The 15,348-nt window shown below is 46.1% G+C and overlaps 1 protein-coding gene across 1 annotated transcript; it reads left to right on the top strand.

Moving 5' to 3' along the window:
- Positions 1-12,064: 12,064 nt before the first annotated feature.
- Positions 12,065-15,050, top strand: LOC137378328 (involucrin-like). The gene is made up of 2 exons (XM_068048587.1): positions 12,065-12,730; positions 13,857-15,050. Exons 1-2 carry the CDS (start codon positions 12,065-12,067, stop codon positions 15,048-15,050), a joined length of 1,860 nt encoding a protein of 619 aa, XP_067904688.1.
- The last annotated feature ends 298 nt before the right edge of the window (positions 15,051-15,348 follow it).

The following is a 15,348-nucleotide window of genomic DNA, read 5'->3' as shown; positions in this document are numbered from 1 at the left end:
TCTCTGCAGCAACTCTTCAGTGTGAGAAGCTAATGCAGCATCGTCAGCAAAGAGGAGTTCCCTGATAGGTGCAGAGAAAAAGGTGTACAGTAAACAGGTGCACAGAAAACAGTTGAAAAGCAAACAGCTGCACAGTAAACAGGTGCGCAGTAAACAGGTGTGCAGTAAACAGGTGCGCAGTAAACAGGTGTGCAGTAAACAGGTGCACAGTAAACAGGTGCACAGTAGACACGTGCAAAGAAAAAAATTGCACATTTAAAGGGTGCACAGAAAACAGGAGCACAGAAGAGAGATTCAGAGTAAACAGGTGCTCAGAAAACAGGTGCACAGTAAACGGATGTAGAGTAAACAGGTGCATAGTAAACAAGAGCACAGAAACAGGTTTACTGTAAATAGGTGCATTGAAAACAAGTGCACAGTAATCAGATAGTGAAGGGGACTGTCAGAGAATACAGCAGAATATAGACAGATTGGAGAGTTGGGCAGAGAAATGGCAGATGGAGTTCAATCAGGGCAAATGCGAGGTGATGCATTTTGGAAGATCCAATTCAAGAGTGAACTATACAGTAAATGGAAAAGTCCTGGGGAAAATGGATGTACAGAGAGATTTGGGTGTTAAAGTTCATTGTTCCCTGAAGGTGGCAACGCAGGTCAATAGAGTGGTCAAGAAGGCATACAGCATGCTTTCCTTCATCGGACGGGGTATTGAGTACAAGAGTTGGCAGGTCATGTTACAGTTGTATAGGACTTTGGTTCGGCCACATTTGGAATACTGCGTGCAGTTCTGGTCGCCACATTACCAAAAGGATGTAGATGCTTTGGAGAGGGTGCAGAGGAGGTTCACCAGGATGTTGCCTGGTATGGAGGGCGCTAGCTATGAAGAGAGGTTGAGTAAATTAGGATTATTTTCATTAGAAAGACAGAGGTTGAGGGGGGACCTGATTGAGGTGTACAAAATCATGAGAGGTATAGACAGGCTGGATAGCAAGAAGCTTTTTCCCAGAGTGGGGGATTCAATTACTAGGGGTCACGAGTTCAAAATGAGAGGGGAAAAGTTTAGGGGGGATATGCGTGGAAAGTTCTTTACGCAGAGGGTGGTGGGTGCCTGGAATGCGTTGCCAGCGGAGGTGGTAGACGCGGGCACAATAGCGTCTTTTAAGATGTATCTGGACAGATACATGAATGGGCAGGAAGCAAGGAGATACAGACCCTCAGAAAATAGGTGACATGTTTAGATAGAGGATCTGGATCAGCGCAGGCTTGGAGGGCCGAAGGGTCTGTTCCTGTGCTGTAATTTTCTTTGTTCTTTGTTCTTTGTTCTAAACAGGGGCACAGAAAACAGGTGCACAGTAAACAGCTGCACAGAAGACAGGTGCAAAGCAAACAGGTGCACTGTAAATGGGAGAAAAGAAGGCAGATGCACAGTGCACAGAAAACACGTGTCCAGTAAACAGGTGGACAGTAAACAGGTGCACATTGTACAAGAGCACAGGATACAGGTGCATAGTAAACAGGCGCACAGAAAACGGGTGCACAGAAAACAGGTGGACAGTAAATTAGTGTACAGCAAACAGGTGTACAGTAAATAGGTGTGCAGTAAACAGGTGCACAGTAAACGGGTGCACAGAAAGCACGTGCAAAGAAAAAATTGCACAGCAAAATGGTGCACAGAAAACAGGTGCACAGTAAACAGGGGCACAGAAAACAGGTGCACAGTAAACAGGGGCACAGAAAACAGGTGCACTGTAAATGGGAGAAAAGAAGGCTGGTGCACAGTAAGCAGGTGCACAGAAAATGGTTGTACAGTGAACATGTGTACAGTAAACACTTGCACAGAATACAGCTGCACAGTAAACAGGTGGACAGAAAACAAGTGCACAATAAACAAGAGCACAGGATACACCTGTTCAGTAAACAGGTGCACAGAAAACAGGTGAACAGCCAACAGGTGCACAGTAAACAGATGCACAGAAAACAGGTGTACTGTAAACAGGTGCACAGTAAACAGGGGCTCAGAAGAGGTGCACAGTAAACAAGAGCACATAAAACAGGTGCACAGTAAACAGGTGCACAGAAGGCAGGATCAGAGTAAACAGGTGCACCAAAAGAGGGGCGAAGTAAGCTGATGCACAGAGAACAGGTGCACAGGAAACATGTGTACAGAAAACAGCAGCATAGTAACCAGGTGCAGAGAAAACAGTTGCACAGAAAACAGGTGTACAGAAAACAGGTGCACAGAAAGCAGGTGCACAGGAAATAGGTGGACAGAAAATAGGTGCACAGTAAAGAAGAGCACAGAAAACAGGCGCACAGTAAACAGGTGCACAGAAAACAGGTGCATTGTAAACAGGAGAAAAAAAGGCAGGAGCACAGTAAACAATTGCACAGAAAACAAGTGCACAGAAAAGAGATGGACAGAAAACAGGTGCACAGAAAACAGGTGCAATGTAAACAGGTGCACAGAAGCCTGGTGCACAGTAAACAGGTGCACAGGAAAGAGTTGCACAGTAAACAGGGGCACAGAAAACAGGTGTATCGTACAAAGGTGTACAGTCAAGAGGTGCACAATAAACAGTTGTATAGTAAAGGTGCACAGTAAACGGGAGCACAGAAAGCAGGTGCACAGAAAACAAGTGCACAGAGAACAGGAACACAGTAAACAGGTGTACAGTAAACAGGTGCACATAAAACAAGCGCACCATAAACAGGTGTACAGCACACAGGTGCACAGAAAACAGGTACACAGTAAACACGTGCACAAAAAACACGTGCAAAGAAAAACTTGCACAGCAAAATGGTGCACAGAAAACAGGTGCACAGTAAACAGCAGCAAAGAAAACAGGTGCACGGTAAACAGGGGCACAGAAATCAGGTGCACTGTAAACGGGAGAAAAGAAAGCAGCTGCACAGTAAGCAGGTGCACAGAAAATGGTTGTACACTGAACAGGCGTACAGTAAACACTTGCACAGAATACAGTTGCACAGTAAACAGGTGGACAGAAAACAGGTGCACAATAAACAAGAGCACAGGACACACCTGTACAGTAAACAGGTGCACAACAAACAGGTTGCCAGAAAACTGATGCATAGAAAACAAGGGCACAGTAAGCAAGGGTGCAGAAAACTCTTGCACAGAAAACAGGTGTACAGTAAACACGCGCACAGAAAACAGGTGAACAGCCAACAGGTGCACAGTAAACAGGGGCACAGAAAACAGGTGTACTGTAAAAAGGTGCAAAGACAACATGTGTACAGTAAAAAGAGGCACATAAAACAGGTGTACAGTAAAGAGGTGCAGAGAAAACAGGTGCACTGTAAACAGGTACACAGAAAACAGGTGCACAGTAAAGAGGAGGAAAGAAGTCAGGTGCACAGTAAACAGGTGCACAGAAAACGGGTGGAGAGTAAACAGGTGCAAAGAAAACAGAGGCTCAGAAAAGAGGTGCACAGTAAACAGGTGCACAGAAGACAGGGTCACAGTAAACAGGTGCACCGAAAGAGGGGCAAAGTAAACTGATGCACAGAGAACAGGTGCACAGGAAACAGGTGTACAGAAAACAGCGGCACAGTAATCAGGTGCAGAGAAAACAGTTGCACAGAAAACAGGTGTACAGGAAACAACTGCAGAGAAAACAGATGTAAAGTAAATAGATGCATAGTAAACCATTGCACAGAAAACAGGTGTCCAGTAAACAGGTGCACAGAAAACAGATGCACAGAAAACAGGTGAACAGAAAACAGTTGCACAGTAAAGAAGAGCACAGAAAACAGGCGTACAGTAAACAGGTGCACAGAAGACAGGTGCACAGTAAACAGATGCACAGTAAACAGGTGCACAGTAAACAGGTACGCAATAAACAGGTGCACAGTAAACAGGTGCACAGTAAACAGGGGTACAGAAAACATGTGTACACTAAACGGGTGCGCAGCAGACTGGCGAACAGAAAACAGCCGCACATTAAACAGATTCAGAGTAAACAGAAGAGAAGGCAGGTGCACTGTAAACAGGTGCAAAGTAAACAGGTGTCCATTAAACAGGGGCACAGCAAACAAGTACAATGTAAATAGGAGAAAAAAAGGTAGGAGCACAGTAAACAATTGCACAGAAAACAAGTGTCCAGTAAAGTCCAACTAGGGATGGGGCCGTACTGGACCTGGTATTGGGGAATGAGCCCGGCCAGGTGGTCGAAGTTTCAGTAGGGGAGCATTTCGGGAACAGTGACCATAATTCCATAAATTTTAAGGTACTTGTGGATAAGGATAAGAGTAGTCCTCGGGTGAAGGTGCTAAATTGGGGGAAGGCTAATTATAACAATATTAGGCAGGAACTGAAGAATTTAGACTGGGGGCGGCTGTTTGAGGGTAAATCAACATCTGACAAGTGGGAGTCTTTCAAACATCAGTTGATTAGAATCCATGTTCTAATGTTCCTGTGAGAAAGAAGGATAAGTTTGGCAAGTTTCGGGAACCTTGGATAATGCGGGATATCGTGAGCCTAGTCAAAAAGAAAAAGGAAGCATTCATAAGGGCTGGAAGGCTAGGAACAGACGTTTCCCTTGAGGAGTATAAAGACAGTAGGAAGGAACTTAAGCAAGGAGTCAGGAGGGCTAAAAGGGGTTATGAGAAGTCATTGGCAAACATGATTAAGGAAAATCCCAAGGCTTTTTATACGGATATAAAGAGCAAAAGGGTAACCAGGGAAAGGGTTGGCCCACTCAAGGACAGAGAAGGGAATCTATGTGTGGAGCCAGAGGAAATGGGCGAGGTACTAAATCAATACTTTGCATCAGTATTCACCAAGGAGAAGGACTTGGTGGATGATGAGCCGAGGGAAGGGAGTGTAGATAGTCTCAGTCATCTCATTATCAAAAAGGAGGAGGTGTTGGGTGTCTTGCAAAGCATTAAGGTAGATAAGCTCCCAGGGCCTGATGGGATCTACCCCAGAATACTGAGGGAGGCAAGGGAAGAAATTGCTGGGGCCTTGACAGAAATCTTTGTATCCTCATTGGCTACAGGTGAGGTCCCAGAGGACTGGAGAATAGCCAATGTTGTTCCTTTGTTTAAGAAGGGTAGCAAGGATAATCCAGGAAATTATAGGCCGGTGAGCCTTACGTCAGTGGTCGGGAAATTATTAGAGAGGATTCTTCGGGACAGGATTTTCTCCCATTTGTAAACAAATGGACTTATTAGTGAGAGGCAGCATGGTTTTGTGAAAGGGAGGTCGTGTCTCACTAATTTGATTGAGTTTTTTAAGGAAGTGACGAAGATGATTGATGAAGGAAGGGCAGTGGATGTTATCTATATGGACTTCAGTAAAGCCTTTGACAAGGTCCCTTATGGCAGACTGATACAAAAGGTGAAGTCACATGGGATCAGAGGGGAGCTGGCAAGATGGATACAGAATTGGCTCGGCCATAGAAGACAGAGGGTAGCAATGGAAGGGTGCTTTTCTGAATGGAGGGCTGTGATTAGTGGTGTTCCGCAGGGATCAGTGCTGGGACCTTTGCTGTTTGTAGTATATATAAATGATTTGGAGGAAAATGTAGCTGGTCTGATTAGTAAGTTTGCGGACGACACAAAGGTTGGTGGAGTTGCGGACAGTGATGAGGATTGTCAGAGGATACAGATCGGTTGGAGACTTGGGCGGAGAAATGGCTGATAGAGTTTAATCCGGACAAATGTGAGGTAATGCATTTTGGAAGGTCTAATACAGGTGGGAAGTATACAGTAAATGGCAGAACCCTTAGGAGTATTGACAGGCAGAGAGATCTGGGCGTACAGGTCCACAGGTCACAGAAAGTGGCAACGCAGGTGGATAAGGTAGTTAAGAAGGCATACGGCATGCTTGCCTTCATCGGTCGGGGCATAGAGTATAAAAATTGGCAAGTCATGCTGCAGCTGTATAGAACTTTAGTTAGGTCACACTTAGAATATTGTATACAATTCTGGTTGCCACACTACCAGAAGGACGTGGAGGCTTTGGAAAGGGTACAGAAGAGGTTTACCAGGATGTTGCCTGGTCTGGAGGGCATTAGCTATGAGGAGAGGTTGGATAAACTCGGATTGTTTTCACTGGAACGACGGAGGTGGAGGGGCGACATGATAGAGGTTTACAAAGTTATGAGCGGCATGGACAGAGTGGATAGTCAGAAGCTTTTTCCCAGGGTGGAAGAGTCAGTTACTAGGGGACATAGGTTTAAGGTGAGAGGGGCAAAGTTTAGAGGGAATGTGCGAGGCAAGTTCTTTACACAGAGGGTGGTGAGTGCCTGGAACCTGTTGCCGGGGGAGGTGGTGGAAGCAGGTACCATAGAGGCGTTTAAGAGACATCTTGACAAATACATGAATAGGATGGGAATAGAGGGATACAGACCCCGGAAGTGCAGAAGGTTTTAGTTTAGGCAGGCATCAAGATCGGGGCAGGCTTGGAGGGCCGAATGGCCTGTTCCTGTGCTATACTGTTCTTTGTTCTTTGTAAACAGGAGAAAAGAAGGCAGGGGCAGAGTAAACAGGTGCACAGAAAAAGGTTGCACAGAAAGCAGGTGAACAGTTAACAGGGGAACAGTAAATAGGTGCACACAAATCAGGAGCACATTAAACAGGCACGAAGTAAACAGGTGCACAGAAGCCTGGTGCACAGAAAACAGGTGCACAGGAAAGAGTTGCACAGTAAACAGAGGCACAGAAAACAATTGTACCGTAAAAAGGTGTACAGTCAAGAGGTGCACAGTAAACAGTTATACAGTAAAGGTGCACAGTAAACGGGAGCACAGAAAACAGTCGCAAAGTAAACAGGTACACAGTAAACAGGTGCTCACAGAACATGTGCATAGAGATCAGGAGCACAGTAAACAGATACAGAGTAAACAGGTGCACAGAAAACAGGTGCACAGACAACAGGGGCATATAAAACAGGTGCACACAAATCAGGGGCAAAGTTATCAGACACAAAGTAAACAGGGGTACGGAACACAGGTGCACAGTAAACAGGTGGACAGAACACAGGTGCATAGAAAACAGGTGCACAGAATATAGCTGCACAGCAAACTGGTGCACGGAACACAGGTGCAGAGAAAATTGGGTCATAGAAAACAGGGACACAGTGACAGTTGCAGGGAGAACAGGGGCATAGAAAACAGATGCACAGTAAAGAGGTGCACAGATAACAGGTGGATGGTAAAAAGATGCACAGCAAACATGTGCACAGGAAAGAGTGGCACAGAAAACAGGGGCACAGAAAACAGGGGCACAGAAAACAGGTGCACAGAAAACAGGTGCAGAGTAAACGGTTGCACAGAAAGCAGTTGGCCAGTCAACAGGGGCACAGTACATAGGTGCACACAAATCAGGAGCACAAAAAAACAGGTGTACAGTAAAGGTTCACAGTAAAAGAGAGCACAGTAAACAGGTGCACAGAAAACAGATGCACTGTAAAAAGGTGCACAGAAAACATGTGTACACATAACAGGTGCACCATAAATGGGTGCACAGCAAACACATGCTGAGTAATCAGGTGCACAGAAATTAGATGCACAGAAAAAGGTGCAGGGTAAACAGGCGCTCAGAGAACATGTGCACAGAGAACAGAAGCACAGTAAACAGGTGCAGTGTAAACAGGTGCACAGAAAACAAGAGCACAGAAATCAGGTGCACAGAAAACAGGTGCACAGTAAACAGGTGCACAGAGAACAGGTGCACAGTAAACGGTTGCACAGAAAACAGGTGCACCCTAAACAGGTGTAGAGTAAACATTTGCACAGAAAACAGGCGCACAGAAAACAGGTGCACACTCAACAGGTGCACAGAAAACAGGTGCAGAGTAAACGGTTGCACAGAAAGCAGTTGACCAGTCAACAGGGGCACAGTACACAGGTGGACACAAATCAGGAGCACTAAAAAAGGTGCACAGTAAATAGGTGTACAGAAATCAGATGCACAGTAAACAGGTGTACAGTAAAGGTTCACAGTTTAACAGGAGCACAGAAAACAGGAACACAGAAAACAGGAGCACAGAAAACAGGTGCACAGTAAACAGGTGCAAACAAATCAGGTGCACAGAAAAAGGTGCACAGTAAACAGGTGCAGAGTAAACAGGTACACAGAGAACAAGTGCGCAGAGAACAGGAGCACAGGAAACAGGGGTGCTGAAAACAGGTGCACAGTAAACAGGTGCACAGAAAACAGGTGCACAGTCAACAGGGGCATATAAACAGGTGCACACAAATCGGGGCAATTTAGCAGGCACAACGTAAACAGGTGCACAGTAAAGAGGTGCACAGAAAACAGATGCACAGTAAACAGCTGCACAGAAAACAGGTGCACAGAAAACAGGTGCATAGAAAACAGGTGAACAGTCAACAGGTGCACAGCACACAGGCGCACACAAATCAGGAGCACACAAAACAGGTGCACAGGAAACAGGTGTGTAGAAATCAGGTGCACAGTAAACAGGTGCACAGAAAACAGGCGCACACAAAACAGGTGCACAGTAAACACGTGTACACATAACAGGTGCACCGCAAACACATGCTGAGTAATCAGGTGCACAGAAATCAGGTGCACAGAAAAAGGTGCATAGTAAACAGGTGCAGAGTAAACAGGCGCTCAGAGAAAAAGTGCACAGTAAACAGGTGCACAGTAAACAGTAGCACAGAAAACAGGTGCACAGATAGCAGGTGCACAGAAAACAGGCGCAGAGAACACAGGTGCAGAGAAAATTGGGGCACAGAAAACAGGGGCTCAGTAAAAGGTGCAGAGAGAACAGGGGCACCGAAAACAGATGCAGAGTAAAGAGGTGCACAGAAAACAGGTGCACAGGAAACATGTGCCGAATAAACAGGTGCACAGTATACAGGGGCACAGGAAGGAGTGGCACAGAAAGCAGGTGCACAGTAAACAGGAGCACGGAAAACAGGTGTACCATAAAAAGGTGGACAGTCAACAGGTGTACAGTAAAGGTGCACAGTAAACAGGTTCACAGAACCCAGGTGCACTGGAAACAGGTGCACTGGAAACAGGTGCATAGAAAACAGGTGCACAGAACACAGATGCACAGAAAACAGGTGCACAGAAAACAGGTGCACAGAACACAGGCACACAGAATACAGCTGCGCAGCAAACAGGTGCACAGAGAACAGGTGCACAGTAAACAGGGGCACAGAAAAAATGTGTAAGGTAAAAAGGTATACAGTCAACAGGTGCACAGTAAACAGCTGCACAGTGAACAGGTGCACAGTAAACGGTTGCACAGAAAACAGGTGCACCCTAAACAGGTGTATAGTAAAGATGTGCACAGAAAACAGGCGCGCAGAAAACAGGTGCAGGGTAAACAGTTGCACAGAAAGCAGTTGATCAGTCAACAGGGGCACAGTACACAGGTGGACACAAATCAGGAGCACAAAAAACGGTGCACAGTAAATAGGTGTACAAAAATCAGATGCACAGTAAACAGGTGTACAGTAAAGGTTCACAGTTTAACAGGAGCACAGAAAACAGGAACACAGAAAACAGGAGCACAGAAAACAGGTGCACAGTAAACAGGTGCACACAAATCAGGTGCACAGAAAAAGGTGCACAGTAAACAGGTGCAGAGTAAACAGGTGCACAGAGAACAAGTGCGCAGAAAACAGGAGCACAGGAAACAGGGGTGCTGAGAACAGGTGCACAGTAAACAGGTGCACAGTCAACAGGGGCATATAAACAGGTGCACACAAATCAGGGGCAATTTAGCAGGCACAATGTAAACAGGTGCACAGTAAACAGGTGCACAGAAAACAGGTGCCCAGTAAACAGCTGCACAGAAAACAGGTGCACAGTAAACACGTGCACAGAAAGCAGGTGCACAGAAAACAGGTGCATAGAAAACAGGTGAACAGTCAACAGGTGCACAGCTCACAGGCGCACACAAATCAGGAGCACATAAAACAGGTGCACAGGAAACAGGTGTACAGAAATTAGGTGCACAGTAAACAGGTGCACAGAAAACAGGCGCACACATAGCAGGTGCATCCTAAACAGGTGCACAGCAAACACATGCTGAGTAATCAGGTGCACAGAAATCAGGTGCACAGAAAAAGGTGCATAGTAAACAGGTGCAGAGTAAACAGGTGCACAGTATACAGGGGCACCGGAAGGAGTGGCACAGAAAACAGGTGCACAGTAAACAGGAGCATGGAAAACAGGTGTACCATAAAAAGGTGTACAGTCAACAGGTGTACAGTAAAGGTGCACAGTAAACAGGTTCACAGAACCCAGGTGCACTGGAAACAGGTGCACAGTAAACAGGTGCATAGAAAACAGGTGCACAGAACACAGATGCACAGGAAACAGGTGCACAGAAAACAGGTGCACAGAAAACAGATGCAGAGTAAAAAGGTGCACAGTGAACAGTTGCAGAGAAAGCAAATGCACAGTAAACAGTTGCACAGTAAACAGGGGCTAAGAAAACAGGTGCATAGTAAACAGCTGCACAGAAAACAGGTGCACAGAAAACAGGTGCACAGTAAACAGGTGCCCATTAAATAGGATCACAGTAATCTGGCACACAGTAAAAAGGGACACAGTAAACAGGTGCACAGCAAACAGGGGCACCGAAAACAGCTGCAGAGTAAAGAGGTGCACAGAAAACAGGTGCACAGGAAACAGGTGCACAGGAAACACGTGCTGAGTAAACAGGTGCACAGTATACAGGGGCACAGGAAGGAGTGGCACAGAAAACAGGTGCACAGTAAACAGGAGCACGGAAAACAGGTGTACCATAAAAAGGTGTACAGTCAACATGTGTACAGTAAAGGTGCACAGTAAACAGGTTCACAGAACCCAGGTGCACTGGAAACAGGTACACAGTAAACAGCTGCACAGAAAACAGGGGTACAGAAAACGGGAAAAGAAAATGGGGGCACAGAAAACAGGTGCACAATAAACAGGAGCGCAGGAAGGAAGTGGAGAGTAAACAGGTGCACAGAACACAGGTGCACAGCAACAGCTGCACAGAACACTGGGGCACAGAAAACAGGTGAACAGTAAACAGAAAACTGGTGCATCAGAAACAGATGCACTGTAAATAGGGGCAGTGCACTGGTGCAAAAGAAACAGGTTCACAGAAAACAGGTGGACAGTAAACAGGTGCACAGAAAACAGGGGCACAGCCAGCAGTAGCATGTAAACAGGTGCACAGAACACAGGTGCACAGAAAACAGGTGGAGAGTAAACAGGTGCACAGAAAACAGGTGCGGAGAAAATAGGGGCACAGAAAACAGGGGCATAGCAAACAGGTGCACAGAATGCAGGTGCACAGAGAAGAGGGGCACAGTAAATAGGGGCACAGAAAACAGGCGCACAGAAAATAGGGGCACAGAAAGCAGGTGCACCGTAAACAGGAGCACAGTAAACAGGAGCACAGTAAACAGGTGCACAGAAAGCAGGTGCACAGAGTACAGGGGCACTGTAAAGAGGTGCACAGGAAACAGGTGCACAGTAAACAGGTGCACAGGAAACATGTGCACTGTAAATAGGGGAACAGTAAATGGGTACACAGGAAACCGGTGCACAGGAAATAGGGGCACAGGAAACAGGTGCACAGTAAATAGGGGTACAGAAAACAGCTGCACAGAAGACAGATGCTCCGAATACAGGTGCACACGAAACAGCTGCAAGGAAAACAGGTGCACAGTAAACAAGGGCACAGAAACCAGTGCACAGAAAACAAATGCACACTACATAGGTGCACAGGAAACAGATGCACAGAAAACAGGTGCAACGAAAAGAGGTGCACATTAAACAGGTGCATAGTCAACAGCTGCAAAGAAAACAGGTGCACAGGAAACAGATGCACAGAAAACAGGGGCACAATAAACTGGTGCACAGAGAACAGGGGCTAGCAAACAGACGCAAAGTAAACAGGTGCAAAGAAAACAGGTGCACCGAAAACAGGGTGCACAGGAAACAGATGCACAGTAAATAGGAGCACAGAAAACAAGTGCACAGTAAACAGAGGCATAGTAAATAGTTGCACAGAAAACAGGTGCACAGTAAACAGGTGCACATAAAACAGGTGCACAGAAAACAGATGCACAGAAAACAGGTGCAACGAAAAGAGGTGTACATTAAACAGGTGTATAGACAACAGCTGCACAGAAAACAGGTGCACAGTAAACAGGTGCACAGTAAACAGGGGCACAGTAAACTGGTGCACAGAAAACAGTTGCAGAGTAAACAGGGGCACAGAAAACAGGTGCACAGTAAACAGGTGTATAGTCAACAGCTGCACAGAAAACAGGTGTGCAATAAACAGGTGCACAGTAAACAGGGGCACAGTAAACAGGGGTACAGTAAACAGGGGCACCGTAAACTGGTGCACAGAAAACAGTTGCAGAGTAAACAGGGGCACAGAAAACAGGTGCACAGTAAACAGAAAAACAGAAAACAGGTGCACAGTAAACAGGGGCACAGCAAACAGGGGCATCGTAAACTGGTGCACAGAAAACAGTTGCAGAGTAAACAGGTGCACAGAAAACAGGTGCACAGTAAACAGAAAAACAGAAAACAGGTGCAGAGTAAACAGGAGCACAGGAAAGAGGTGGAGAGTAAAGCGGTGCACAGAACACAGGTGCACAGCAACAGGTGCACAGAAAACAGGGGCACAGAAAACAGGTGCACAGTAAACGGAAAAACAGAAAACAGGTGCACAGTAAACAGGTGCACAGGAAACATGTGCACTGTAAATAAGGGCACAGTAAATGGGTACACAGGAAACTGGTGAAAAAGAAACAGGTGCACAGTAAATAGGGACACAGAAAACAGGTGCTCAGAAGACAGGTGCACAGAAAACAGGTGCACAGTAAACAGTTGCACAGTAAACAGCTGCACAGAAGCCAGGTGCAGAGAAAATAGGTGCGCACTAAAAATGTGCACATAAATTAGGGGTACAGAAAACAGCTGCACAGAAGACAGGTGCTCCGAATACAGGTGCACACTAAACAGCTGCAAGGAAAACAGGTGCACAGTAAACAAGGGCACAGAAAACGGTGCACAGAAAACAGATGCACACTAAACATGTGCACAGGAAACAGATGCACAGAAAACAGGGGCACACTAAACCGGTGCACAGAGAACAGGGGCTAGCAAACAGACGCAAAGAAAACAGGTGCAAAAAAAAACAGGTGCACCGAAAACAGGGTGCACAGGAAACAGATGCACAGTAAATAGGAGCACAGAAAACAAGTGCACAGTAAACAGAGGCATAGTAAATAGTTGCACAGAAAACAGGTGCACACGAAACATGTGCACAGGAAACAGATGCACAGAAAACAGGGGCACACTAAACCGGTGCACAGAGAACAGGGGCTAGCAAACAGACGCAAAGAAAACAGGTGCACAGAAAACAGGTGCACAGTAAACAGGTGCACAGAAAACAGGTGCACAGAAAACAGGTGCACAGAAAATAGGTGCACAGAAAATAAGGACACAGAAATCAGGTGCATAGAAATCAGGTGCACAGTAAACAGTGGCACAGTAAACAATGCACAGATTACATGTGTACGGTAAACAGGGGCACAGAAAACAGGTGCACAGTGAACAGGTGAACAAAAAGAGGGGCACAGTAAACAGGGGCACAGAAAACAGGTGCACAGTGAACAGGTGCACAAAAAGAGTGGCACAGTAAACAGGGGCACAGCAAACAGGTGCACAAAGCCGGTGCACAATAAACAGAAGCACAGGAATCAAGTGGAGAGTAATCAGGTGCACAGCAACAGGTGCACCGAAAACAGGGGCAAAGAAAACAAATGCACAACAAACAGAAAAACAGAAAACAGGTACACTGTAACCAGGTGCACAGGAGAAAGCCACACTGTACATAGGGGCACAGTAAACAGGTGCACAGTAGACAGTTGCACAGAAAACCAGGGCACAGTAAACAGGTGCAAAAGAAACAGCTGCACAGTAAACAGGTGCACAGAACACAACTGCACACTAAAAAGCTGCACAGAGAACATGTGCAGAGTAAACAGGAGCACAGTAAACAGGTGCAGAGTAAACAGGTGCATAGCAAACAGGGGCACAGCAAATTGGCGAACAGAAAACAGGTGCACAGTCAACAGGTGCACAGAAAACAGGTGCAGAGAAAACAGGAGCACAGTAAACAGGAGCACAGTAAACAGGAGCACAGTAAACATGTGCAGAGTAAACAGGTGCACAGAAAACAGGTGCAGAGAAAACAGGAGCACAGTAAACAGGAGCACAATAAACAGGTGCAGAGTAAACAGGTGCATAGCAAACAGGGGCACAGCAAATTGGCGAACAGAAAACAGGTGCACAGTCAACAGGTGCACAGAAAACAGGAGCACAGTAAACAGGAGCACAGTAAACAGGAGCACAGTAAACATGTGCAGAGTAAACAGGTGCACAGAAAACAGGTGCAGAGAAAACAGGAGCACAGTAAACAGGAGCACAATAAACAGGTGCAGAGTAAACAGGTGCATAGCAAACAGGGGCACAGCAAATTGGCGAACAGAAAACAGGTGCACAGTCAACAGGTGCACAGAAAACAGGTGCAGAGAAAACAGGAGCACAGTAAACAGGAGCACAGTAAACAGGAGCACAGTAAACATGTGCAGAGTAAACAGGTGCACAGAAAACAGGTGCAGAGAAAACAGGAGCACAGTAAACAGGAGCACAATAAACAGGTGCAGAGTAAACAGGTGCACAGAAAACAGGTGCAGAGAAAACAGGAGCACAGTAAACAGGAGCACAGAAAACATGTGCAGAGTAAACAGGTGCACAGAAAACAGGTGCAGAGAAAACAGGAGCACAGAAAACAGGAGCACAGTAAACAGGTGCAGAGTAAACAGGTGCATAGCAAACAGGGGCACAGCAAATTGGCGAACAGAAAACAGGTGCACAGTCAACAGGTGCACAGAAAACAGGTGCAGAGAAAACAGGAGCACAGTAAACAGGGGCACAGTAAACAGGAGCACAGTAAACATGTGCAGAGTAAACAGGTGCACAGAAAACAGGTGCAGAGAAAACAGGAGCACAGTAAACAGGTTTTCTGAAATCCGGTGCACAGTAAACAAGGGTACAGAAAACAGGTGCACAGGAATCAGATGCACAGAAAACAGGTTCACTGAAAATCAGTGCACAGCAAACAGGGGTACAGAGAACAGTTGCACAGTAAACAGCTGCACAATAAACAGGTGCACAGTAAACAGATGCAGAGAAAACAGGAGCACAGTAAACAGGAGCACAGTAAACAGGTGTACTGAAAACAGGTGCAGAGTAAACAGGGGCACAGCAAATCGGCGAACAGTAAACAGGTGCACAGAAAACAGGAGCACAAGGAAGAAGTGGGGA

This window comes from Heterodontus francisci, chromosome 16 (assembly GCF_036365525.1).
Source record: "Heterodontus francisci isolate sHetFra1 chromosome 16, sHetFra1.hap1, whole genome shotgun sequence".
Taxonomy (NCBI): Eukaryota; Metazoa; Chordata; class Chondrichthyes; order Heterodontiformes; family Heterodontidae; genus Heterodontus; species Heterodontus francisci.
This window is presented reverse-complemented; position numbering and strand designations above follow the sequence as displayed.